A 27,235-nucleotide genomic window follows, 5' to 3' on the forward strand; every position below is an offset into this window, starting at 1 on the left:
GTCCTAGATAGATATTAATGACTCAATAAGTCACAAGAAAAAGCTGGGTTTTCGAACTGTCCAATCTCCACAGGTATTAAATACATTCTTTTTCAGCTAGATTTAATAAGCAGCTCTAAAATTAGAGTACGCAGACTAGACAAACTGTGGTTTAGGAAAGCCTGAAAATGTACAACAGCTCTTGGCATCTGAGCGTGAAAGAGATCTCTAGTGCTGAAATCAAGGCTTTTTGGCAAGAGAGAGTCTTCTGCTATAAATATATATGCAGTAGCCACCAGAGCCAGAAGGCTGAAATTGCCTTTGTGGTCAGGAGGTACGTCTGGTGATGTTTGTTATCTGTCTCTTATTCTGAACACTGAGGAGAGTGGGAATTTAAACCAATACTGGCTGCAGTTTCAGCCACTGCAGACCATCAGAAGTCCGTAGAGACTGCAGTAGCTGGGTTTTGCTCTAGTAAGAACTCTACATACAGAATTAATGGTATCAGGGGGATGTAAAAGCTCTCTTTGTGTGGACTGGAGCTGTCCATCACTTGGGCAAAGCCAAAGCTCTGGGATAAAAAGACCTGGAACCTAGGAAGCCACCCAAAAATACATTAAAAAAATACAAAAACTAGCCTGTAGCTCTATAGAAAGAAAAAAAGATAAAATAACACTACTGTCACCACAAATCCCTCTGATGCACAAGCTTCTCAGTATCCACTGTACTATTTATTAACAACAGAGGGACATCTGATTCTCTACTTAAGAACATATTAGAGAGAAGTTACTTAAATTGGTGTGAAGAGGATCCAAACCCATTCTAATAACTGAAGTTTGTCTATTCACTTTGCACCAGTGTAAATAACCATGGAGGTCATTGATTTATGAATTTGGCTTAGTACGTCCTTTGGGTAAGGCAAAAATAAACCTATCACTGCAAAAGAGAACACGCTGGAGTGAAGGAAACAGAAGCTGTTACAGTGAAATAATGAATATGGAAAAAGGAAAATCTGCAGTCAGATTTACCTTTTCACCTTTGGATCCCTTGAGACCACGCACACCATCAGCTCCCTAAAGAAAGAATACAAAAAATTACCGACATGCATATATTAAAAAAAACAGAGGGTGGAGAGGAATACAGTAATTAAATCTTACCTTTACACCACGAGGACCTGGATAGCCAATTGGACCCTGAGGACCTGGTGGCCCCTAAAATATATTGGAGTAAAGAAACTTTGTTTGTACAGCACTTGGTTAGCAAGCAGTTCTCTTTAGAGTCTAATCCTTGTTCTTTCACTATAATGCAGCAGTCTTGTGTGAGACATCAAAATAACAATGGGCTGCCAGCCACTAAGAAAAGCCATGGCATCAAAAATACCCTTCAATATCACTATAAAACTATTACTAGAATCATGGACTTGGTTCTACTTGTATATTTGGGAAACATCTATCCACAATATAAATTATCTGAAACAGTAGTAATTGGAAAATGTAATAAACAAGTGAAGACAAACAACAGACACCAATTAGAAAACAATGGTGGTGAAGAAATTGAGTATGTTAATTATGGTGATGACAGAAGCCAGAAGTAGAAATCAAAATAATGATGATAAAACCATAACTTTTTAAAAAGAAGAGATTCCAAACCTGAAAGCTAAAAGGCTCACCGTGCTATCAATTCTGACTGGTGCCTGGATGCTGTTATTTACTGTTTGCTGAGCATTTTAAAGAATGATATCACGCAATTCAATGGCAATGTCTAAAGAAACTGAGTTCTGCAAACGATGTAAGCAAGAAAGCCTGGAAACATACATTTCTGTGGCTGAGGCTGAGCTGCTTTGTTGATTGTCCAATGCCTAAGATGGACAGATAACAAAACTTTCCCTAATGAGGCCTGATAAGATGTTTTTCCCCTTTCAACTGCGTCTTTTCACAAAGCCTTTAGACTGCTAAGATCTCTGAGAAAATTTTCTATCAAATTTGTCTCAAATTCATCAATTAATTCAAAAGGCACGAGGAACAACTGACAGATAGTCATACACCATGTTTCAGAACATAAATATTCTGTGTAAGCTTTATTTCCTTAAAAAAATCAAGATAAAATCCACAAGCCTTCAACAGATAACGTTTTTGACAAACAGTAATACGCTGGTGTCAGTGGAATCGTACTTTCTGAAATGCCCAATTCATTCATTCTTCCAACTCATCCAGAATACAACTTTTCAGTATTACCTCTGGAATTAATACTGCAACTGAAACTGATTCCAGATGCCAGAAAGGGTGTTGTTCTGGATGAAACAGGACAAATATTGAGCAAGCAGAACACTTTATTAAAGAGTCCAAAGACTCTTCAGTGCTTCATAAAGAAATAAGTAGGTTTTTTTCACTGCCACTCACTTGAAGGTGACTGAAAACACACTATATATACATGTATTTGTAAATGTTAAGAAACCCAAGGAAGAACTCTAGTGGGTACTGCATAAAATGGAATTGTAAACTCAAACTATTTGCAAGTTATCTATATGAAATGCACGCAACTTTTATTGACTGTCATTCTGTCAACTCATTATCAGTTTTAAAAGAGTAATCTCTATATTATTTTGAAACTCTATAATATTTAGAATATAGTAAATAAGTTTATCTGTACACAAGTGTTTTGAATACGTCATGGATTTTCTATTGTCTTCCTAAACAGTTCTTAGAGTATCAAATGTGTAATAAAGCTGCAAAACTGCCAACGGTTTTCTTGAAAGCTATGTAAGTAAATGGAAAAGTCTCAAAACTTACCAATGCACCTTTATCTCCAGACTGACCCTCTTTGCCAGGATGACCCTGATTTAAGAGAAAAGGATCTGATTTAGAAAATACTCATTTTTTCACAATTATTTAAACACTTGAGTTCCAGGTCACTAATCACTCTTCTTCTGTATTAAAACACATGCACACGATTTTGAGGAAAGATTTTCCTTTTGATACCTATTTAATTTATGTAAGAAAGGAAAATCTGGACAGTAGCTATGTTAATGTCAATGTTTTCAGGAATATCCTGATCATCCTTTCTGTTTAGTTAATGTTTCAGCAGTAAGAGGTTTTTTTAAAAAAAAAAAAAAAAATTGACTTTTTCTCAAATTTGACTCTGAAACAAAGAGGGTGGTTAATATTACAGCATCAAGACATTCCTAAAATTACTTAAAGGATAATGAAACTTACTGCAGAAGCCAATAGAAGGCTGATCTTGTTTTAATGTTCATTGTCTTTATTTTAAACTATGATTTGCTTTCAAAACAAAACACATTTACGTTTTCATCTTTGTTCTATATTACTGATGCTAATACTGCAGCGCTCAAGACATTAACCAATCCATTATTTTTCTTTCTTTCTTTCAAAATTAACACTAAAATGCTGCAAAATTTAAAGGCAATTTAATGAAAGCAAAGATGAACAGAAGATTATTGGTTATAAGAATCAGTCAGGAATCCTTTTTCTATTTATGTTCATCAGTCTTATTGGAGGAGCACAGTAAATCTCTAGTTTTGCCAAGCATGCGGTCCCACTTAACATGTAGACAGGTACTAAAACCATTCATGTTTTGGTGTCATTAACACCCCAAAATGTTTTCAGTTTGTCAAATATGATATTACTTTGATATGGCTGTTAATCTTGTATAACAAATCCTTCGCGCTCATATTAAATTTTCTGGTCTTGGAAAGCAGTTTAAAACATGTTCTTTATTAGAAGAATAAAAAATCAAAATAAGAATTTGATTCTTGCTTACCAGTGATTTTTAACTTTTTAAGGGAAAGTTTGGCTTACTAACATTATTTGATATTTGGTTTCTTTAAAACATATGTATGTCAGTTGTCTAATCCTCATCTCCCAGAATATGCTTTCTTACGCACAAAATTTTAAATCTTTATCCATTATCAGAGGTCTCTATGACACTAAATTACTTTAAAAATGCTGCAATAACACAACATATTTGTATCCCTTTAGATCTTCATTAATTCCAGTATAACATACCACTTTCAACAATGTTTTGCCTTCAAAAGAGAAGGACATTACTTCACATAGAAGTGAAATGAAATAGCTAGCAAGATTTTTCCTGATCTCCTGAAGAAAAAAGTGCTCTTGAGCTTCCACCTGATCTTAACACAGGTATTGGGGGGGCAGTTACAAAGCTCATTGCAGTCAGGAAGATCCCATTTACTGCATTCAATAACCAGTGCAATTCTGAGGCTGTAAACATATCATATCTGTTAGATTGGACTTCTTTCAACCTGTCTCTCCAGCCCTTCCTCTGAACAAACCTGCTGTGCATGAGGGAGATAATTTTGGGTGGATGCACTGGTTCTGGCTGGTATGGAGTTAATTTTCCTCACAGAAGCCCATATGGTGCTGTGTTTTAGATTTGTGACTGTCGATAACACACCAGTGTTTTGGCTATTGCTGAGTGGTGCTGGTACAGGTGGAGGTTTTCTCTATGCCCCATTCTAAGCCCTCAGTGAGCAGGCTGGAGGTAGGCAAGAAGCTGGGAGGGGACACAGCCAGGACAGCTGTCCCAAACTAACCAAAGAGATAATCCATACCATATGATGTCATACTTAGCAATAAAAGCTCAGGGAAAGATGAAAGGAGTAGACATTCACAGTTAAGGTTTCTCTCTTCCCAAGTAACCCTTATGTGTGCTGAAGCCAAACTTTCCAGCAAATTGCTAACCATCTGCCTGCAGACTGGAAGTAGTAAATGAATTCCTTATTTTCCTTTGCTTGTGCACGCAGCTTTGCTCCATTTACCAAGCTGTTGTTACCTGAACCCATGAGTTTTCTTGCCTTTAGAGGAGCGAGTAAGTGAGTGACTGGGTTGGTGCTTAGCTACTGACTGGGTTCAACTCATTGCTGTAGGAATATAGATCAGGTACAGATCCGTGCTAACACTGGATTCTCTCTCACAGCATTTCACCCCTGCTTTTAAAGCTTAACAAGATGCAGATTTTAAAATAATGCTTATGTTTGGAAATAATTATTGTTCCCAGCATGCAGAAAAGGATAAGGGGAAAAACTAAAATGTTTAGACAGTGATTTGAGATACAGACTCCCAGCTTGACTATCATTGCATATGCCACATTCTCCATCAAAATGGTACTTTGATGGGTAATAAAGAGACTGTGAGAGGCCTGGGTGCAGTTCTGTATTTGTAATACAAACATCTATGCAGTGAAATCCCTGCAGTTAGTTCTGTTGTTCTTATCCTAGCAAAACTCTACTAAAAATCAGGTTTAAGAAAGGTAGATTTGACCTAAAAGAATAATTGTAAAGGAAAATGTTGTGGGGAGGACAAGCATGGTCTGAGAAGTCACACTGACTGTGTAATGGCTCTTGAAGGTGTAAGAGGATGATGGTTTTTTATGCAAGAAAACTAATGTATATGCATGTCATTACGAACGATAAATGACGGAACTGTAAGCAACGCTAGTCAGGTGGTTACACAATCCATTCACGCTAGTGAATGCACTCCCCTAGCTACACTGAATTCCCTAGAGACCACAAGATTCTGAAGTTTGGCCTAGGCCTGTCTCACTGTAGACAATGAAAGAAGAAGCCCAAATATGCAATATGCACCTTAGGTCAGGAAGGAGAAAGATCTAGCCTAATTTGTTTCCTCAGAAAACAATTTTTACAGATTATTTGCTTTGCCATACTGACATAGTAGGATTACAGTGAAACAGCATCTGGCCCTTTGTGTGTCACTTAGTTTATTTACACATCCACGCAGATTTTTCAGATCCATTTCATCACCTGGGACCACCTTTTAAAAGCCCATAGCCATTTTTAACAGCTGCATCTAAAATGTAACTCTCTTAGTTTAAGAGCTTAAAGGATATGGAGGTTTTAGATGGATTTTGTAATGCTGTTGCCAGCTAGACTTACCACTGCTTTTACTTTCCATTTTCTTTCTGCAACAAAGGTACCCAGAAATAAGTATTTAAACATTCAACAAATGAAATATTTGGTTACTTACAGGAGGCCCATCAGAACCAGGAAGGCCAGGAAGGCCAGGCTTGCCTTGAGGTCCCTAAATGCAGTAACAGAGAGACATCTTAAAAACAACAGTGAACCTTCTATCATTTGCTAGGATGACGGAGGATCACCCTTGCTGAGGACTGGTATGTCCTAAACCAACAAACAACTTCAAACATTTTTAGTATTTTAATCTCTGTTAGAACCACTGCCAAACCGACCCCAAGTGCAGAGTAGATTAAAAAAAAATGATTAAAAAAAAACCTAGGAAAGAAAAAGGAATTATTTACTTCTAAGAGATAATGTTATAAAATATAGTTATAGCTAAATCTCTTGATATGGATATTTTAGGGATAAATCAAAAATATAACAGAACTAAGTCCAGAAAGAAACTACAATACAATATATAAGTACAAGGGTAGTTCTTACAATCTTTACCCGACACAAATCACCCATATTTTACATTGAGATGCTTGCCTGAGAACAAACTTCAGGAATTTCCCTATGAACATGCACACACATAACACAGGATAGGGAAGAATTCTCCAATGTACAAAATTAACTATTATTTAGAATTTCAGGACAAAAGGATTCACCATATGAAAGATACCAACAAGATCAGATGGCAAACAGTACATGTTACAGAACTCCAGCCTTCATAGTCCAAAGGCATGGTACATCTTGTGAAAGTCTCTGGAAAGCATATATTGTGGACCTAGCCCATTTTGCTAGAATAATACTTCTTAGTCACAAGGCAGGTAAAAAACATGTATTTTGTTTCCTAAAATCTCCTTCAATTTCTCCTAAAGTAGATTTTAATCAGTGAAGAGGAGCAAAATCAAAGAAGAATCAATACAGCAGGAATTCAGCAAGGAGGAGAGAAAAGTAAAATTAGTTTAAAATTCACTAGTGATATTCTTTAAATTAACAGAAGACTTGTTTCAAACCACAAGAACATGTACAAACAGATCAGGAAAGCAAGACCAAGTAACACTACAATACATCAGTTACAGTGCAGAATTATGTCAAAATATAATCCTTAAAAAAAGAGAATGGAATCAGACTTGAGTAGGTAAAAGTTTGTTATAAAAAAAGAGATTGATAAAAATAATTTTCACAGCTTGCTGTGAAATTAATTAATGTATGATTAATATTGTAGATGGGATTCTGACTGTAATAACAGAAAATTCATCTAAAACGAAGGGAGGAAATTATGCTTGCAAAAGGTGTACATAAAAGGAAAGTCAGACCTCCATTAGTTATCCATTTACCCGATGATTTCAGGAAGATCTGCTAATTTTTAGATGTTAGGTTACTATTCTGTAAAACATAGCAAAGCCCTTAAGCATATAAGCAAGGCTGTGGCACAGTACTGACTGTGAAATAGCAGAATAATGCTGTAACTTACTTTTTCACCAGGGGGTCCAATAGGACCTTGCGGACCAGGAAGACCCTATTAAAAAGAAACCAGTGTGAGAAACCAGGGAGAACAATATACATACATTCACCCTAATAAAGGTCCCTCATTAATCTGCTTAAACACACTGGCAAATATGTGGCATTTTTTCCCCTGCTATGAGTTAGTTCAGGAGTTTTGTGTGAGACTTTTGCACAAGCCACTATTCTGGCAGTAGGTCTGTAACAAGATCCTATTCAGAACCCTCCTCCAGGTGTGGCCATTCCTGCTGCATTCCAGGAACACTGAATGAGTCATTTTTCTCCTGAATGAAAAATCCCTCTGAAAGCTTACTTGAAAACTCTGCTCCCACTGCCCTCGGCACATTTGCTGCGTTATTTATAAAATCCTTGAAGCTTTATCAGTTTTGCACATGAAAAGCTAACCTTTCAGTAACTTCCATTTATTAAACATTTGCTACACATTACATCGTATTTCTTCAAAGTTATTTTATACTTACTTGTGGGCCTGGAATTCCTTGCTGACCAGGAGGTCCTGGTTCCCCTTGAGGACCCTGCCATGCAAAAAAATACCAGGGCAATTAGGTTTGCATTTCTGCACTACAGATCTTCATTGTCAGTACTAAAACGAATATAAACTCATCTTTGTTCCACCCTCTTTAAAGTTTCCTCCCTCTTCTTTACCACCAACTTTTTATTCAGTATGGTATTTTTTCATACTAATGAATATCACGGCCTTTTCTTTAATAAAGAATAACAGCCCACACATAGGACCTAATCACTGGAGTCCACAGTGCTAAAGGATCTTGAGAGAAGTATGGCCTTTTGGATGAGTAATAGATTTCTTTTTATGCAATATCATTATGAGTCTGAATATTTTGACAGTAAAGTTTAATTAAATGGAGGAGATGGCGTAGTGGAGAGAATGTGGAAAAGTTTTTCAGAATCTACTCCCTTCCAAATTCCCAGCTTCCTTACTCACCATGTTTCCTTTTGGGCCTGGAGGTCCATCAACACCTGCAATGCCCTATAACAAACAATATAAACGTCAGCAACTTTCAGTGGACTTCCATTTTTCTTCTGGAAATTGCAAGTACAAAACAGCTGATACGTACAGGTTGTCCAGGGGGACCGGGTGTACCTCTGGGGCCCAGTAATCCCCGCGGACCCTGTAAGAGGAGAAATACTTATTATTACCTGCATCACTTTTTCTAAATAAAGAGAGGCCCCGGAGCAGGACTGGGCAAGGAATGTCATAAGGAGTAGGAAGGATGACGGGAAGCCAGCATGGGGGTTGAGGGAGGAACAAAGGAAGAAAGGAAAAAAAATCACAGATAAATTCTCCTGAGGGCCACCATATGTCTGAAGAGGATGTTAGTGGTAGGGCAAGCTTTGATTGAGCTGCTGTACAGTCATTTCAGAGAACAGTAAGAGATAACTTTTTATATTTCCTGGTGCAGAACACTGGCACAGCATCTTCCACCAAAGTTTCAGCTGTGTCTTGGCCTGGGGGTCTGACCTGAATAGTGGCATATGTGTGTATTTCTGCCTTTAGAGAACACGATCATCTGTCATACTCTATACTACTACTCTAAGGGTAAAGCAGTACTTTAATCTGAAGTAGAAATCCAATAAATAATTAAAAATTACTAATAATTTTATTATGATAAATGCAAGGCATTCCAGAAACCAAAATCAGACTTGTTCCTCTTACCCCTAAAAAATTCCACAAAAGACAAAAGGGTATTCTCCTAAAAAGGTGAGAAAGATTTTGTCTAGAACATAATCTTTTGGCTTCATACTATGTAAATAAATATTATGTTTCCATAAGATGTGTCATCATCCATGTCACACTGATGAAGTAGGCAGGACTGAGTCCTAAGTCTCTTCATGTACAATGTAGTCACAGATCACTAACACACTGATTCTGTAGTGAGTTCTTCCCACCTTGCAAGTAGGCAGCAGTATATCATACATTTAGGGTAAAATTCCCCTTTCTGAGGCTTGATTTCTTGCCTGCAATGCAGAACTCTGCTCTGCAGTGACAGCACCTGCAGAATTCCAACTGACAGCAGTGGAAATTCTCTATGTGAAACAAGTGTAAATACACACAATGAAGCAGAAGCACAGTAGTGTGAAAAAAAAGAAGCCATAAATAGATGTTTGGAAAACATTTTGAAAGCAACAAATGCTTGGTTATATTCTCATGTATCAAGGGTTACAGTGATTGATATCGCACAGTAGAGTAAGAAATAGCCTATGTGATTGTAGAAGTTGTGCATATTTGACTGGATCTATCCCTGACTTAATTCTAATCCTGTAAGTAGCGTTTCATCCCTAATAATAATAAAAGAAAAAAATCTGGCTTTTCAACCAGGATCAGTATCCTCTATACACACACATGCAGTCATTTTTATAACTGCAATTCAGAACAGTCCGATAGAAAGGAAAAAAAAAATATAGTGACTTTTGTTTGTAATAGAAACAGAAGAATAAGAAAGCACTGCTTACAGCTTCACCTGGGAGACCTCTTGGTCCAACTTCCCCATCTTCTCCCTGTTTTTGTACAAAGGGAATAGAAGTTTAAGAAAAAAAGAACATTTGTCACGACCATATTCCCACTACATGAGGATCCAGTCTACATTTTAATGTGTAAATAGCAACTTACTCTTGATCCATCTTCACCAGGTAAGCCAGGAGGTCCCTGTGGGCCACGGTCTCCCTGTAGAATAAAGGAAGTGATTAAAATAATACATCTGTTGATGGAAACAATAATGAATGGAAAAGGAAGTGAAAACAAATGTACTAGCTGAAGTCTGATGTGTCAAAGCATGTCTTAACACAATGATACTTTTATTACATTAGTATCTAAAGACACTGTTACATTAGTGTCTTTTATTACTTTAATACAAAAACAAAGGAATGTTATTGAAACAATGAACTATTTGTGTTTGTAAAATTTTACTCTGCAACTATTCTGTATGTTCCCAAACATACAAAAACTAGTGCTCCAAAAGGCAGTGCTATCCACATTTTTTCTTTGTCTCAGCAGCACTCTACTCCTCCCTCTATACAATGTATTACTGCCAGTAAAATAAGGCATGTGTACATGGGTAGGAAGTTAGTAAACCAGTTACTGCGCCCTGGAATATCTGTAGTGAAGTGCAATACCAGCTTTCAGAACCATGCACCAGTCATTGAGAGCCTTGGGACTGATTTGTCTGAGGCTTTGGAAGGCAGCCAGACTTGCACACTTCCCCTCAGAGGTTGGGGCTTTTCAAGTCTATATTGCAGAGCCTCAGTAGAATCTGGACCATACTTTTAGGATTTATTTTTCTTTCCTCATTTCTAAAGAGAACTACTGTGCTGCATAGCTCCAACACCAGTGACTGACTTTTCTAGGCAGCGGGTTTTTAGACTGTGACTTCCTTCTGGCATTGGACAGCAACCAAGTATTCATGCTGGTTTCCTTAATTTTATCAGTGTCTCCAAGGGCCTGACCACTGCTGTGGATCCTAGCAGAGGTATATGCAGTCACTATTTAGTAGCTCCAATCTTCACTCTTTCAAACTTTCTTGGGGAATTTTAAGTAACTTGCTCTTACCCTCGAGCTATGTAACATTAGGGATGTCAGGACTTCATTCTATTGCCTTTCTGTCCTCTGTAATTTGGAATCAGTATAGAGAGAATGAAGTTCTATGAACTGCACTTTCATACCCTTAAGATAAATAAATACAGCAGCTTCTATATTTTGCTAAGTTGAAACTATTCAATGTGATCTGCTGGTAAAGCTTGTGTTTTTCTACATGCTAAATGACACTTCTGAAAACTGACACGAGACACATGATCTGTGCTCTGGCTTTCATTCAATAACTGGGTGAAGACTGACTTAAGCTTTCAAATATTGAAATAGTTCATCCCCTCAAGAACTACCTTTTTTGTCTTGCAAACACATGGAAGGTAAGAGTTAAATCAGGACCTCGCATTCAGTGTCCTGGCACTGTCATGCAATAAGAACTTCCTATCATTATCAGCATCCTCAGTTCATCAATTTTCTAATTCTTTCCTTGAAATGTTCTTGTAAAACCTGCATTCCTTTTCCTTAGCCCTTTTCTTTTGGTATATGCTGTCTGGCTGGCTTTTATACTGCAGAAGGGTTACACATCTAGTAAATCTAAATAAGAAAAGTTTAGCATCAGAGATATTGATGTTAAAAGGAATATTACACCATGTGGTCTCATCCAGTCTCATCTCATCCAGTAACCCTTGCCCGATAGCCTGTGTTTTACAGAGGCATAACCTCAGAGAGATATCCAGTTTGCAACTCACAGTTCAAATATGACTAATTCTAGAAGTAGTCCTAAAACTTCTGCTCTAAAGTTACAGGGTTTCAATATCAGTTCTTTTACGGCTGAAACACAACTACAACAGCAAACACATTTCTCTTGCCTCTTCTTTCTGCGCTCTTCACTACAAGCCAAAGAGAAATGAATATCTGCATTATATGCAGTCAGTATATAGGAGTCTGAAGAGCTCCAGTTACCTGATCTGGCTTCGGACTGAGCTGCTTTCAGAAAGAACATAGTTTGTACTTTTACAGAAGATTTCCATAGAAACATGAGAATGCCTAGATTTATAAATAATGTGGTGCAAGAAATGATGAAAAGGAGTCATTATTTTCATTACTATTTTGTAGATGCCAACCCAAAATTAACCTTCTATTTTAGATTTTTTAATTTGTTTAGGAAATACGAAAAAATAGATTATTTGCAAAACAATAATTTCTTTATGACTGGGGAGGTCCCACAGACAGATAATTCCAGTATTAGAGGTTGGAAAGCAGACACGTATTCCCTGACTCTCAATCAATTTCTGTTCAAGGCTTCAGAATGAAGCAATGGCAAGACCTTAATGTCTAGCCCCCTCTCGTGGGCACCTGCAGATCAAGCTGGATTTCAATTTTGATGCGCTGATTGTTTTACACTCTTTTAAGTAAAATATGATGAAAGAAGATCGAGACATTTCTGCACGACACTAGAAGTTCTTTTCCAATTGCAAAGAGCACTCAAAGGAGTATTCTTAGATGCAATTACAAAGAACTACATTAGGGACCAGTAGCCAACGCAGCTGAGATTTTCTGGAAGTGCAGCAGTTGTGCAAGCCCATTGAAAGGTGAGAGCTACACTCATTCCTTGGTCACAAAAGGGTAAAATTTAAAGCAGACCCCCCCTGCTGTGATTACTTCTACACTTTGTAGGGAAAGATGCAGTCTCATCCTACAGGTGATATGACATAAGAAGAAAGCACATTCTTTGTTTTAAATAATACTTCACTTTTTCCTAACTTATCTGAGATGACTCAGATCTTTAAGGTGCATTTTTTGGAATGAGCCGCACTACACAATTCAGTTTGTAATTCAAATACTCAGTTATATTTTTTTTAGTGAGCTTCTCAGCAGGTTAAAACCTGTCATGCTCCTGATACAGAAACTTCATGCTAATTTCCTTTCCCTAATAATATTTCCTTTAAAAATCACTTGATATCCAACACGCAAATAAGAAAATTTTTGGTCTAAGAAAAACTGAAGCAAAACCTAGCTGAAGATGTGATCTGAATTCCAAAAATACTTAAATCATGTAGATACATATAAACTGGTGTCTATTGATTCAGGTTACTAAAAATGTTTCATGAGGAATATATTACCTGACAATATATATCTACTATTCTGTATTATGAAAATATGGCATTCCATTTTAACTTTTTGTATAGTACTTAGCGCTATTCTTAATGAATAGTGTTTCATTTCTGTATGTTATCCATTCATTACCATAGAAATATACATACTTTTCTTACCCTGTTACCTTTATCACCAGGGAGGCCAGGAAGACCATCAAATCCTCTGTCACCCTAGGAAAGAAGAAACCATAGCTTTAGTAAATGACTTTTACATTCTGTATTACTCTGAATAAATTGTGGTTTTCCTCTAAAAGTTAATGTCTACCTTTTGTTATATGTACACTTCTGTTATTGAAGGAAACACATGGAGGGCAGCACATAGAACACACTCAAAAAATTTGCTTCTATGCATCAAAGCAAGAGAAGATGCCACACCAACATTTTCACTGTGCTGTAATTATGCTGTTTATAAAAGAAGTCCACCTTGAAATGAAAAGCTTGATTCTAGACGCACTTTGCAGTTGCAAAACTGACCTCACTGGTACTCTGTAACTAAACTGACTCAGAGGGATAGGAATCATGTCCCAAGAATCAAGTTACTTCAAGGTCAGACCACTAGCCATTACCATTAATTACCATATTTTAAATGGGTGATTCATTCTCAGCTCTTGCATCTGACCCAGCTATCTGAAACCTCAGTATTTTCACTTGAGAGAAGAATTTTGGGCTGGCTTGAAAGAAACTGTGGTACCTACATAAACTCTGTCTAGCCCATTCCAAGACTGAAATAAAGCCTCAGTATCATTATTATTTACCTTTGCACCAGGTTCTCCTGGCATGCCTCTGGCACCATCAGCTCCAGGACGGCCCTGCAAAAACCCAAAGGGGAAAACACTTCAATATGCAGTGGAATCACTTAATATTTAGATATATTTAAACTATTTACCCAGAGCAGGTTTGATCCATACGCTACTTACCCTTTTGCCAGGTTTTCCACTTGGACCAGGGGCACCTTGAACACCACGAGGACCCTTAATTTAAAGAGTGTAATTTTTAGAATTATATACATGTTAGCAAAATGCTAATTAAACACCTCAAGAACAAATAAGACATTTTTATATACAAAGATGCATTTTTTTTCTGAGAAGATACATTCTGGTTTCTAAATTCCTATTAGTTTTAATAGAGTATGGGCATTTATTTGCCTTACTACTACCGATTTTATCGCTAGTTTTCATGAGATGGCTCTATACACAGCATAATTGACCCTTTTAATATCAAAGCTTCTTACATGCTTTTCATGGCTATGTAGTTCTCAGTTCTGTGGTTTGAAAACCTTTCTTCCTCTCATGCTAAAACTATTTTTGTCACATGATAATTATTTGATGAAAACTGGAGTGCTTATTTCAGATTCCTAACTCATACAATAAAAAGGATTTGTGCTGGTAAACGGCTCATATGCTTTCTTAGCTTTACACAGCACAGTTTTAACTGGAGAGAGAACAAATTACCCCACACTGAAAAACCTAATTCAATTTTTCAATTTTTCAAATACATGTAACATTCACTGACAACTGTGTAGGAATATGTGTGAATATGTTCTCATCCCCCATCCAAATGCAGCTTCTTCAGGTAAAAATAGCAATGGTAAAGACTAGCCATCCAAAAATACTGAGTAGGCATGGAAAAAAATACTAAAAACATGAGTTAGCAAACTGAAAGACTGATCAGAGTGCTTTTTTGTTTAATTGTTTTATTTTTCTTCTGTAAATATCCCTGTGCAGTTTTAAGACAGGAATTTGGTAATATAGCAAATCTACAATACCACTTGTGATTCTGGCAAAATTATTTTCCAGAGACTCCTACCATTACTTCTTTAGAAACCTCTATTACTTTTAGGTTTAAGCTGAAATATTTCAGCATGTTTCAGTGCTCAGGAGCTGACGTAACAGTAAACTGAGAAGAAAATCATGCACAGATTTGTAAAGAGTTATTATTGCTATGCCACTTTTTTCTTGAAAATATCCTGTTTAATTACCAACTAAATTAAAACTCTCTCACCTTAGGAGATCTGATAAGATCAGAGTCCAAGGTCAAACAATTGCACACTGACACAGGATTATTCAACAGAGAAAAGAGCCTGAAGTGACAATATTAAAACAGCTTTTCAAGTGATGACATTCTACATGTGAAAATTGGTCACAGTTATACAAAGATTGTTGGTTTCATATTTCAACATGAACAATCCAGCTATCACATTTAATTAGGACAGTATTGTAAAAGCTATTTTTCTTCAATTGCACATGGAAAGCATATCGCGGATTGATTTCTGCGAAGTGATATGAATGCATTTTCTTGAAGATAAACAAGCTCAAATATTACAGGCAATACTATTGTACCTGGGGACCTGGTTCACCACTTTCACCCTTAGCACCTGCTGCTCCAGGTCCACCCTTGATGAAAAAAGCAAAACATATTGTTTAAATATACAAAAATAAATTTACATTAATAAGTTACGTTCAATTTCTATACATTAATTACAGGGAAAAGAAACAAATATCCCCCTATTAATTAGGAGGTATGAATTCACCATTTGAATCTGCAGATTTACCCTGATACAGTATTGTCTAGACACTGGGCTTAACTGGGCCAAAAATCTTTCTATTAACAGAGACAACTTCCATCAATTTGAATGGGATCAAATATAACTCTCTGTTCCTTACTAATATTTGAGAGCTAAATATGAGCACAGTAAGAACATAAGTCATGCAAACAGAAGTGCATCTGCTGTAGGGAAAGGAACAGAAATTAAACCCACCTCTTTTTACATTTATCTGTTTCTGTGCCGAACAGAAAATAACAGTCTCAAGAGTTCAATCCAAAGATCACTATAGTCAATAAAAATAACCTGTCTAACTTCAGCTACGTTTTAAATCAAGGTCTTGGTGCATTTGGCCCTGAAGAAGTGGAAGATCTATATAACTGCATCTATTTGCTACAATTAAATGACAATCCAAATTTTCAGAGTAAGTTTTTCTCATAAACAGATCTAGAACAGATCTTCAGCATAAGATACTGTGTGTGAAATCAGGGGCAGACCTAGTTAAAGTAAGTTTGTGTTTTCTTAATAGCTGTCTCATGAAAACAGACATAATAAAAAGTCTTGTCATGCTTACATAGAATACAGGCAGTTTACTGTCATAGGCAAACGAATTTTTGCATTTCTCTATTTCTCTGAAACAGGCCAGGATCAAAAATATGTATTTAATTTGAAACTAACCTCACAGACCTTGGAAAACTGCGAATCCTCCTATATTCACCATACAAAGAAATAAGTGGTCTCATGACTCGGCTTAGTGCCGAGTAGAGCGTTGTGGAGTGGAAAGGTTTCCACTGACCTTACAGGTATTGAATCGGGTCCTAAGCAAACAGAAAATCAGATCCTGAGTTGGTACTGGCAGTGGAGAGAACAGTAGCTTTGGTAGGTGGTGACTGTCTGTCTGTTTTTCCCAGGTGTAAGCTCTGCTTTTAATTAATAAAACTTGATACCTGTAGGCAGAAATTGATTTTGTATTCTATGTCAGTTAAGCATGTGAACTCCAGACTCAGTTGAAGCTATAGACTGGGGCTTTGACACTGCTACGTTTAAGATTTTTAATAACTGATGTGTTTCTAACTGTATCTTATTGGCTATTAAATTTATTTAAGAAAATACAATTCATATTAAGAGTAAAAGCTCCAACTATTTCATTCTTAAAGTAAGCTGGGCACACAAACAACTGACAGGCCAAGAATCTGTAGTTGCTTCTGGAACTGTAGTTCACAAACTTTGCCAGATCAAAGAGTTGGATTTCTAGAGCCTCCTGGTGGCTTAGAAGCAAAACAACTATTAATATTATTCTTAATATTATTCATTTCTTGAACTTTGCATGCAGAAATTAATGAAGGCTTTAAAACATGAAAGCATGAGTAAGAGCCTAGGTTATACTTCAGCTAAAGGTGTAACAACCCACTGTTGATATTATACCAGTCTTTACAAACTAATTCATTGCTTACAGCAGTTCCATAGTTATTTTGTCTGTACAGACTTAATATTATCCTGTAGCTCTCTTGATTTCAATACATTGCTGGAAATAGTGTATTAGTTTTTTAACTATAATATTTGCATGTTTGCATATTTGTAAGTATTACATACCTAATCATGATCAGTCAAGAGTCTGTAAGCCAAATTCTCTGCTTGGTAGCAACTATTTACTTTGGAAAAATTACTCTAGGGAAGAATTGCTGTATAGGTCTGCTTAAAAATCCAAGTGAAGTCCAGTGATTTCAGTTTCTAGGGCCGAAGTGAGATTGTGGCAGGATATTTAGCTAAAATTTACCTGAAAACAGGAAATTTCACTTAAACAGAAAGACAGGGTTCATGAGACTGGACAGTTCGGAGTACAGTATAATCTGGAATTGCTGCATGGATTGCTATGTGGATTGCTATATGAAGATAAGGCCAAACACTTGAAAGCCTGAGAATACACCTTACGAAAGTTTTAGTGCCATTAGCTTTCAAGAGTCACTGAAGAAAATGTTAATCTGCTAGGATCAGGGAAGAATACAATCCAGAGTATTCTTTATGCTCCCTAAAATATTCCTTTAACAGTATATAATTGTCTTAATGTTCCGCTAGGTTTTCTCTGTTAATAGAGTGGTCATTGGAGGTAATAGCAGTGAAAGCCACTGAGGCAACCTTTCAGTTGGATTATGCTTCTATAATTACACAAGATGAGGTGGACAATTGCCTGGCTAGTATTTTGTTGTTAATAGTAGGACGCTATAGTCAAGCTTGTCCATCAGCTTCTCCTGCTTTCAAACTAAGACACTGTGCATTAGTAGAGTGAGGATGAGAGGGAGAAAGAGGAGGTTAGAAGGGGAGGACTTGGTTGTTACTGCTCAGCTACAAGCTGTTGCTGAAGCACCACATGAAAGAAGGAAAGAAGCACAGAAGAAGGGAAAGGAACTATATTTCTTACAATACAGTCTCATCACCTCTAAGATACGACTGAATCTCCACAACTGGGATAAGTGAAAGGGAACTACTTTGGAAAATACTATTGCATTCTGAGGCAAGGAGAAAATCAGGTGGCCTCCAGCAACTTCTGTTGCTGTCTTCTATGTATGCTACTATAGTCGTCCCTGGTAAATCTCTGTAGTCACTACTTCTTCACGAAATAAACCAATAGGAAACTTGCATCATCCTTTTCTTTTGGCTACACAGTGATCACTTGTTTTCATTTCTCAAAAGCACAATTGCATTCCTGTCTCTGTTTTATAACTAGATGCTTGTCTGAGCTAATGAAAAATACTAACATTACTCTTTGCATCTATCAACACAATGATAATACAAATAAAAATTACAGCAGACATAGAAAAAAAATTAAGAGGCCAAATATATGCCAGCCTAGCTGTGCCATCACAGTAGACAAAGTAACAGTTTCCAAATTATGTGGATCTTTCAAATATGGATGCTGTACTAGCTATAGGAGGGAATTTCACTCTACATAGGAGGGCAAATACAGTCACCTAGGAGAAAGTTAGAAAAAAATAGTCTTCTACAAAGCTTATGATCTCAGCTGCAGCATTTGTTATTTTATATCATGGTACAGATGCTTTATAATAGGTTTTTGAAGATAGTAAATTACCCATTGGGTGATTTATTGAGTCTGAATAGCACCTATTTCCTAAAAGAGGAAATTTCAATTGTAAGATAGATCAGGTGGTTTTGGCTTGCTGAGCGTCCTGCCTGGTTTTATTCTTTCATTGTGAGTATTGTCCTTTTAAAGGTTTGTAGGGATTACAGAAGGAAACACAGATGTGATCAAAAAGTTGTTTTGCATGTAATCAGAAAAAAATGTTGTATTCCACTTATAGACCTTCTGCAAATACAAATCTTTTTTAACATACACGGGGCATTTTCCAGACCATTCAGTATTAGCAGTCAAGCCAAATTCAGGACTAAAATAAACAAAATACAATCTGTATGGCTTTTAATTGCTTATGGGAATGCCTTGTAAGAACTTTCCAGATTCAGCTTAAATAGTGAGGCAAGGTCATTCTGCTCACTCTTGCTTTAGTATCTATTTCTGTAGAGTTTCATGTTTACCACAACCAATTTTGTAAATATTATTACAGGTATGACTAACTGTAGATGCATATGTAATTACTTATGTAAAGCTATTCACTAGTTTTGTAAGCCTACCAGTTTGCTCTAAGCAAACACCCCCAAATCCATATTAAAAACTACTTTACTATTCAGGTTGCATTGCAGACCTAGAATAAGAATACTAACTATGGCTTTAATTTTATCAATTCCTTTTCAAATAAAATAAGCACAAAACCAGAGGTGTAGGAGTAACTTCTGTTACTGTCTTCTTAAACCTGTGCCACTGTTTTGTTTACATACCACAGGACCTGGTCTTCCAGTGAGTCCCATAGGACCAGGTGGACCTCTCATAGCAATCTGAGAAAACAAACAGAATAAAACGACAGGTATCAAGAAAAAGCTGCCAGCCAGCATAAAAATTCTATATTTTTTATATTTCTATATAAAAATTCAATCTCATAACGCATTAACAAAGAACACCCCTATCATTGACTCAGTTGTCAATAAGGATAACTACTGTGATGAGATGATGCTCAGAGTTCTTTAATTCACATCCTGCATGATATAAAATGGAAAAAAAATTTTGAGCTATATCCTTGTGGCAGTTTTTTTTGCAGGCTCCTTGTGCTCACCCTAGCTTGTTGAAGAATAGCTTGTGCTTGAGCTTCCTGGGCTGAGATTGTTGGGCCCTTCTCACCATCTCCACCAAAGCGGAACTGCAAGTATCAAAACAAGAAAAATATTCAGAATTTATCAAATTTAAACCATACTTGTTATTTTCTGCAACTGCGTAATCCACTTCAAAGACACAAGTCTTGGTCTTTACTTCATTCCGCTACTTTCTGAAGACTGCTGCACTGGATCTAGCATGAATATTAAGTCATTGACACGAGTTTAGAACTGAGTAAAATCTAATCCTTCACGAGTAAACACTTTCTTGATTTTATAGGATTTTGGTTTTCATTTTGTTTGCTTGTCTCTTTTTCTAAAAGACGCAAAAATAGACTCTAGTTTTCTGCAAAACCTCATTAAACACGTACATTGGTATCTACCCACAGAAAAATGCAATCTGATTTAAGGCAGACTTCAATTTGAAAAAAATTTGGTATCTAAAGTGAAACACTTTTGTGTCATTTCTGATAATTTAAAAATAAATTACAGATTAAAATTTAAGTACTCATTCCTGTTCTTCTGGACTGTTACCGCTCATGAAATTGCTAGCAGAAGCTTCGCAATGTTGCCGAGACACTAAACTGCTACAAGAAGCATGGCTTTCCAAGGGTATGGCATAGGCACACTGGAGACTGGGGACATGAATCTTTCACTGTCCACAACAGTTTTTCTAGTTTGCCTATGCTGAGAGTTGGCACAGTAACTGAGGTTTTTCTCCTGCTCCTGCACTCATATTATTATCACAACGAATTGATTTTTTTTTTTTTGGAAAGTGATGAAAAACATACTGCTTTAAAGTTCCACAAATGAGCACCTGATTTTTTCCAAAATGAAAACTACCAAGCTTTCTATCTTTTGAAAAGAGGCCAGTGGTTTGTAGGGATCCACATAATGTTCAACTGACAACATTTTCAAAGTATTTTTTTCAAGCAAAAATGCCCAAATATGTTGCCTTGCACTCATTGAAAAGGTGAACACATTTCGATGAATTCAAGTCCCACATATAACTATGAAGAGCCAAACATCGCACAAAAGGTGTCTCCCATACCTTTTGTTACTTGGTATCTTGGTTGTATCTCTTGGATGCCAAGACAATCTGCCACTGCTAGATTCAATTCCACCTGTTTACTCCTTTATACCAAGATGACTGTCAAGCTAATAAGCAGGTCATCTGTTACAAAAGGATTGTGGCTTCTCAATGGGGTTTATAAATGTGGAAAAGAAGTCTAGATGCTGATTAAATTGTCAGGCTGGTTAAATATTAGTCTACATTTATTACCTTTAAAGGAGCAAACGCATAAAAGAGAAATTTTCCTCTGCTAGCACAGCAATTACACATGAAGAATGATTTGGGAATAATCCCCCTGAGGAGCAGTGCATTTTTACATCAACTAATTATTGCTAAACAAATATTTCTGTTACACAGTCAGCTGTGATAACAGAACTTGGTGCAAGCACTAGGTCAAAAACATTAGCTTATTTTAATAATCTTCCACTGAGTTTCATAAATACACAAAAAGCTTTACAAAATCATAATTTCCTCATTGATACTGATTTGGGTCCTGCCTCATGTATCAGAACTACACCAACTACAGCTCTGAGACTTTTTACTTACTCTGCTTTACTCACCAAAGATAACGCCCCTTCAGCCCCTTCATTTACAGGTGATTTGTCAGTTCTCTGGGATGGTAGTACTCATCAGATCTTTCACATACACTCATACACTCAGGAATAATGAATTCCGTGCACATAGTACTTTTCATAGCACAAAGCTGCAAGATACTACAACAGCTTTGCGCTTGTTCTTCCACCTGCTAAAACAGATGGTGTTTTGCTTTGACTCCAGTGGGAGCAGAGCTGGCTACGTGCATATATTTCTACTCAAAGGATACACTGACTCTTCAAAGAGGACACTGAAGTCCAATTTTAAGCATGGAATGCTTAAATTCTCCATGTCAAGGAGACTTGAAAGCATACACGCCTGCTGGGAGCATGCTCCCTTTGTGCAAAAGCAAACTCCTTGTTTAGAACACATAGTAGCAAATAACAGTTACTGTTGAAAATAATACTGTTGAAAAAGGAGGATTTCAATGAGTGTAAAACTGGTTCCAATCTGGCAGCCATACAGGAGCTAAAGCATGTTTTGTTTGAGGGAAAAAGGTACCATAAGATTCTGAAACTTTTAAGCTGTACAAGAAACTCTGTATTATCTCTCATTCCAAAGACAAAATCAGATGAAAAAAGAAAACACCTATAAATTTTTTGAAACACAGTTCCTGTTTTTGGAGGCTGGCTACCCTGTAATGCAACTTACCGGCAACATTAACATGGTACCTGGAGGACCTGCCAAACCATCAGCTCCAGGGAGACCGGGGCGACCAGGCGGACCCTAAGAGAACGAAGGATGAGAAAAAGGAATGACCACAAAAAGATAGTTATGTAAGGCCAACCTTTTGAGTCACTCACACACACTTGCACTTGTATTCACAATGACATATTTGGAGTTTTAATACTCCCTTTGCAAATGATTTGGTAATGTTATTCATTATTGGTGAGGTAATTAAAGAACTGAGTTTGGAAAGACATTCAGCAATAGTGAAGAAAGCCATTCTCTTTAAGTATTTTACTTGCAAATACTCCATTACTTGTACTCCACACTTGTACTCCATTAAAAAATGGAGTACAAAGTGCCTAATTACAGATGCTATGCTCTTGATTTCATAGGTTGGGCTCAGCTGAGAATTGCATGGTGTTCCAGTGTTTGCTTTACTTCACAGAGAATACTGCTGATTCACTTTAAAGACTTTCAGTAGGCTTAAGTTTCAAAGACTGCAGCTTTGACTTGAAATCTATTTTTTTCTAAAATCTATTTCTCTCTGACAGTCTAAAATAGAGCTAAACTTTTTCTGTACGCTGGAGTTGAAGAAATGTGCCCATATGTGCACATGATACTCGTGATTATTGATCCAACATGCTGCATAGGTAAATATTGCTGGTTTGGCAGTGGTTAGATTTATAGTTGCACTTTTCTTTCCAGCAATTTCGATGCTGCATTTTTACTAGCTAAAGCTGTCAAGGGCAGGAAGGACCTGCATCAGGAGTGCTCATTTACTTGCTGCATGACTGCCAAAGTACTCATTCATCAGAGCAACTCTCTGCAGGGTTGCAACAACAGACCAACAAACATCAAACTGTCTTAACTGGTTCCTTCTGATGCTCGGGCGTTGAACAAAACAATGGAAAAGCTGATCAAAAAAAATCTGGTGTTTTTTCCCCTCTTCAAGAACTCTTCAAGAACTAAGACTGGTAGTCGGTAACAGTCTGTCTGAGCTCTATTTTCCAAAAAGTCTGAAGCATCTAAAAAAAAAAAAATCCCTACTAATAACACCAGATAAATCTTAAATTGAGAATTATTACTAATTCAGACCTAATATACTGAATAAAATGTTGTCATTGTTAAAAAGAACCATTATATATCCAGGCAATTTTGAGTTAAGATTAAAATACAGAAAAATAATTAAATGCACTTGCATGACACTCTGAGAACCTTCACTGTGACCTGCAATGACTTTATGCCATATGATTATGAGTCTTTGTGAAGATTAGAACTGAAAGATTAGATGAGAATATGAAGTTTAGATTACTGAAAATGCAACAGAAGATTAGGTTAGTTTTTCTCTTTATTCTTCCATTGCACCATTTTATGAGTGCAACTCATGATGAGTGAAACTCATCTCTACAGTAAGTAAAAGTGGGATCACTTATGGTCCTCTCAGAAAGGTATGCTCATTCATTTCTCAGTTGTCTTATATCCATTATTAGGATTAGAATGATACAATAATTCAGTACAAAAGCTGTAGCATCGCAGGCAACTACAAAAAGTGGTGGATTTCTCAACTAATTGTTCTGTATTTTGTGTAAAAACAACATTCTCAATATTCTAGGTATTAGTGTGAGATTTTTAAAATTAAGCAATGAGCTTTTCTTGAGTGGTAATTTTCTCAGAATGATACTTTTCTAAATTTTTTACCTAAGATGAAAAGTAGTCAGAATAGTTACAGCAAGAGCTAGAGCCCTTATTTGTATACACTGATTGTTGTTTAAGTAAAAAACCATACCTGTCCACATATGTTTAAAATTTAAAGTCAGACATGTTATTTCATTGGAATGGAATCTGACAGCAGAATCTGGTTGCAGAGATCTGTATTGTTCTCATGAGTTTGGTAGCTCATTTCTACAATTATTTATGTGTGTAATGTGTCCTTTTTCATACAAGACATGAAGTCTGATCTATGATAGGCATATGAAGAGCTCAGTCAAGGATTTCCTTACAATGAACTCAGTAAGAAGTTAGTTAAAAAGCAGGTATTATCAGTAGTTATTCCACTACAATGTGTTAAAACTCCCATTCTATAAGTTTAATTTCCAAAATATGCTGTTTAGTTAATCTACAGGAAAGCAGTAATGAGAAAGTGTGGATGCTGAGTTACTATCAAGGTGAAGCATTGTTAGAATTTTAATATTATCTCGTTATTCAGTGAAGTAACAGTATCATCTCAGCATCTTGCATACACACATACAGCATGAAAATGTGACACCCATCAGTAAACTGTCACATAAAATTTAGGACAGATTTTTTTGTAGTATATTTTCTCAAATAAATATATTAAGTTTTTTTGAAAAATGTGTTAGTTGTGGCAGTAAGAAAAGACTTGTGAGAACATGTAGGACTAAAATAACAGTTTAAATTTCAATTATAGGGTTCTTATAAAGCATGTTATTCAATACAGCAAATAAATTCTGCCTAAATATTTAAATATTATCCATCACTTTTAGTATTTGCATGTGTATTTTGATTCTGCAGAGCTTGTTCTTCTCTGTACCTCTACATGTTACAGTTGAGGTCATACTAATTTTTTTTAAAACTCATTCAAACACACATGAGAAGTTTATACCTATTGCTTTATTATATTTTAAAATAATTCCCATCAAAACCGAGAAGTATAGACAAATACGAACTTTTTTTCCCGTATTTAGAGTACATATTCCTACCACTAAGCAAATATTTGTTCAGACTCCCAGTTGACTTGCTCAGCTGAGTAAATCAGCCTCAGTTCCACTGAAGTTTTTTAACCTACGTGTATTTATTTTATACCAGGATCTAACCGACTTACTCCTGCAGCAAATAGTGCAAGACATACCACGAATACCCAGGATAATCTGTATGTTCACTTACCCTTTCACCAGGGTCACCTGGAGGACCAACCGGACCTTGTAGACCTGGGGGACCTGTAAGACCCTATGGAAGATGAATGACATTATTATGTTGAATGACAACTTGCAGCATTTGTGAACTATTTTCTTCTCTTGAAAGTTATGTTGAACACAGATTTGGATAAAATAATTCATGAAGTAGCATATTCTTACTTCTTACAAAGATTTATAGTCAACTTTCAAAGGTTTGATTTTCACATGCACTAAGATTGTAGCATGCTGTCACTGAAAACACTGGAGATGACCCTTTTTTACTTCCTTCTAAAAATGCCAAGTCAAATATACAACTAGGAAACTATGATAAGACCATTATTAATTAAGTTAATTTATGAATGCCAGAGAACAGGCAATAAATCAAACACAATAAAAGAAAATAGTGATTAATCTACTTACAGCAGGTCCTCTTGGTCCTGGTGGTCCTTCAATGAGCATACCCTAGGGGGGTAAAAAAAAGATATTACATTGGTTATGTATTGGAGAAAAATATAACCACCTTTTTAGCTGAACTACTAAAGTTAGCATTTCTTAGTGTTTTGATTAAATTTTCTGGGGATGTCTCCAAAGTTACTAGAAATGGAATCTGAGTTGTGTGGCTTTCAAACTGAGAGAGACTTCTAGGCTGGAGGGATCTCATAGCACTTGATTCAAAATAACTCTTTTTCTTAAACGATGTTAAAAATTTTGATGTAAATAACTCTGGCTATTTCTGTGTTGTAGGTCTTATAGCACTTCCTAGTTCCTTTTCTCTGAGTGCAGATGCTAGTCCGAATTCCAGGTCAAGGCAAGAGCTATGAATATATGATCCCCACTTGTACCTGGCTTTCCACAGGAAGGAGGACTGGACTATAGCGAACTCCAACAAAGTTGGAGATTGGCAGTGGATACCTCTTCAGTGTTATGGATGTAAAATCTTGCAATGGTTTAAAAAAGCCATGCATTTTATGTGTTAATACACTCTGAGCTTCTTCACAGATCAGGATGGAGGTGTCAAAATCTTGACTAGTAACTTGTTTATTATTGTAGTCCTTTAATTTTGGTGATCAGTAGCTTAACCAAATGCTAATCCTGGGATAGGAATACAGAATTAAAAAGGAGCTTCTGGATCACAGAATCCAGACCTTTGATATTTAGGTAACAATGACACATCACGGTATTTTACCAGGCTTCAGCTTATGCTAATTTTGTCCCTTGATATTTCTGTGCCTAATTTTAATTTCCTATGAAATTATAATCAGATTAAACTTTAAATTCTCTTTGTGCCAAATATATATTTGAAAGCAGACCCTGAAAAATCTAGAAGAGTAAACCACACTGTCACTCAACTTCTGTGAGATACTATAAATTTTTTATTTTTGCATAACCTACATATTTCTTAAAATTTAATGACATTTTAGTTTTTGTCAAACATTATGCTACAGTATAATTTTGTCATACTGTAAAAACCAATTAGTTACCACAGTTACTACTATTTAAAGATGTAAGCTACTGATCCATTACTGTGCTTATGACCAAACTGCAATCTCCAAAGAAATTATTTAATTAAACTTTTAGCAATTTGATGACATCAGCACAGGTTAAACATATAAGCATTTATTTAAGCTCTCAAAGGGACTTCCTCGCCCCTGCTGAAACCTGTAGTTGCAGCGTCACCTGTGCCTAAGCTGGAAGCTATCTCTGTAGGTCTGTGCAAGCCATGGTTACTAGATGGCCTCAAGTGCTCTTTTTCTCTGCACAAGAAGATTCTCCTTGTTTTAAAGAACATGTGGTTAGTCCCTTGTATAACCGAAAAAGAAAGCTGAGCAGGCTACTGTCTGTTATCACTTTTACACTGTCCATGCTGCAGGCAATTGTTTCCAAGATCAGAGATAAAGTTAAACTCATACTGCCGTGAGCATGCTTTGATACTGTTGTATCAACACTGCATATATGTTATGTAGAGCTAAAGAAAAACTCATCCACATCTGTACTTACAGGTTCAATCACAGCTGGTTCTCCCTTTTGGCCTTTTTCTCCATAAGCCCCATGTCCAGTCACCTGGCCAGTAAAAA

General features: G+C 36.5%; 1 protein-coding gene across 5 annotated transcripts in view; it reads right to left on the reverse strand.

The window, feature by feature from the left end:
• The window catches only part of COL11A1 (collagen type XI alpha 1 chain), a 151,534-nt gene that overhangs the window by 71,647 nt on the left and 52,652 nt on the right, over positions 1-27,235 (reverse strand). For all 5 annotated transcript variants that reach the window (XM_054073371.1, XM_054073373.1, XM_054073369.1 and 2 more), the window contains 20 exons: positions 27,159-27,221; positions 25,581-25,622; positions 25,150-25,212; positions 22,228-22,302; positions 19,874-19,957; positions 19,542-19,598; positions 15,490-15,543; positions 14,068-14,121; positions 13,906-13,959; positions 13,268-13,321; positions 10,083-10,136; positions 9,926-9,970; positions 8,530-8,583; positions 8,397-8,441; positions 7,915-7,968; positions 7,407-7,451; positions 6,000-6,053; positions 2,769-2,813; positions 1,137-1,190; positions 1,008-1,052 (listed from right to left, as the gene is read on the reverse strand). In XM_054073371.1, coding sequence (XP_053929346.1) covers positions 1,008-1,052; positions 1,137-1,190; positions 2,769-2,813; positions 6,000-6,053; positions 7,407-7,451; positions 7,915-7,968; positions 8,397-8,441; positions 8,530-8,583; positions 9,926-9,970; positions 10,083-10,136; positions 13,268-13,321; positions 13,906-13,959; positions 14,068-14,121; positions 15,490-15,543; positions 19,542-19,598; positions 19,874-19,957; positions 22,228-22,302; positions 25,150-25,212; positions 25,581-25,622; positions 27,159-27,221 — 1,095 coding nt within the window. The remainder of the gene's footprint in view (positions 1-1,007; positions 1,053-1,136; positions 1,191-2,768; positions 2,814-5,999; positions 6,054-7,406; positions 7,452-7,914; positions 7,969-8,396; positions 8,442-8,529; positions 8,584-9,925; positions 9,971-10,082; positions 10,137-13,267; positions 13,322-13,905; positions 13,960-14,067; positions 14,122-15,489; positions 15,544-19,541; positions 19,599-19,873; positions 19,958-22,227; positions 22,303-25,149; positions 25,213-25,580; positions 25,623-27,158; positions 27,222-27,235) is intronic.

The sequence above is a fragment of the Cuculus canorus genome, chromosome 8 (assembly GCF_017976375.1).
Source record: "Cuculus canorus isolate bCucCan1 chromosome 8, bCucCan1.pri, whole genome shotgun sequence".
Taxonomy (NCBI): domain Eukaryota; kingdom Metazoa; phylum Chordata; class Aves; order Cuculiformes; family Cuculidae; genus Cuculus; species Cuculus canorus.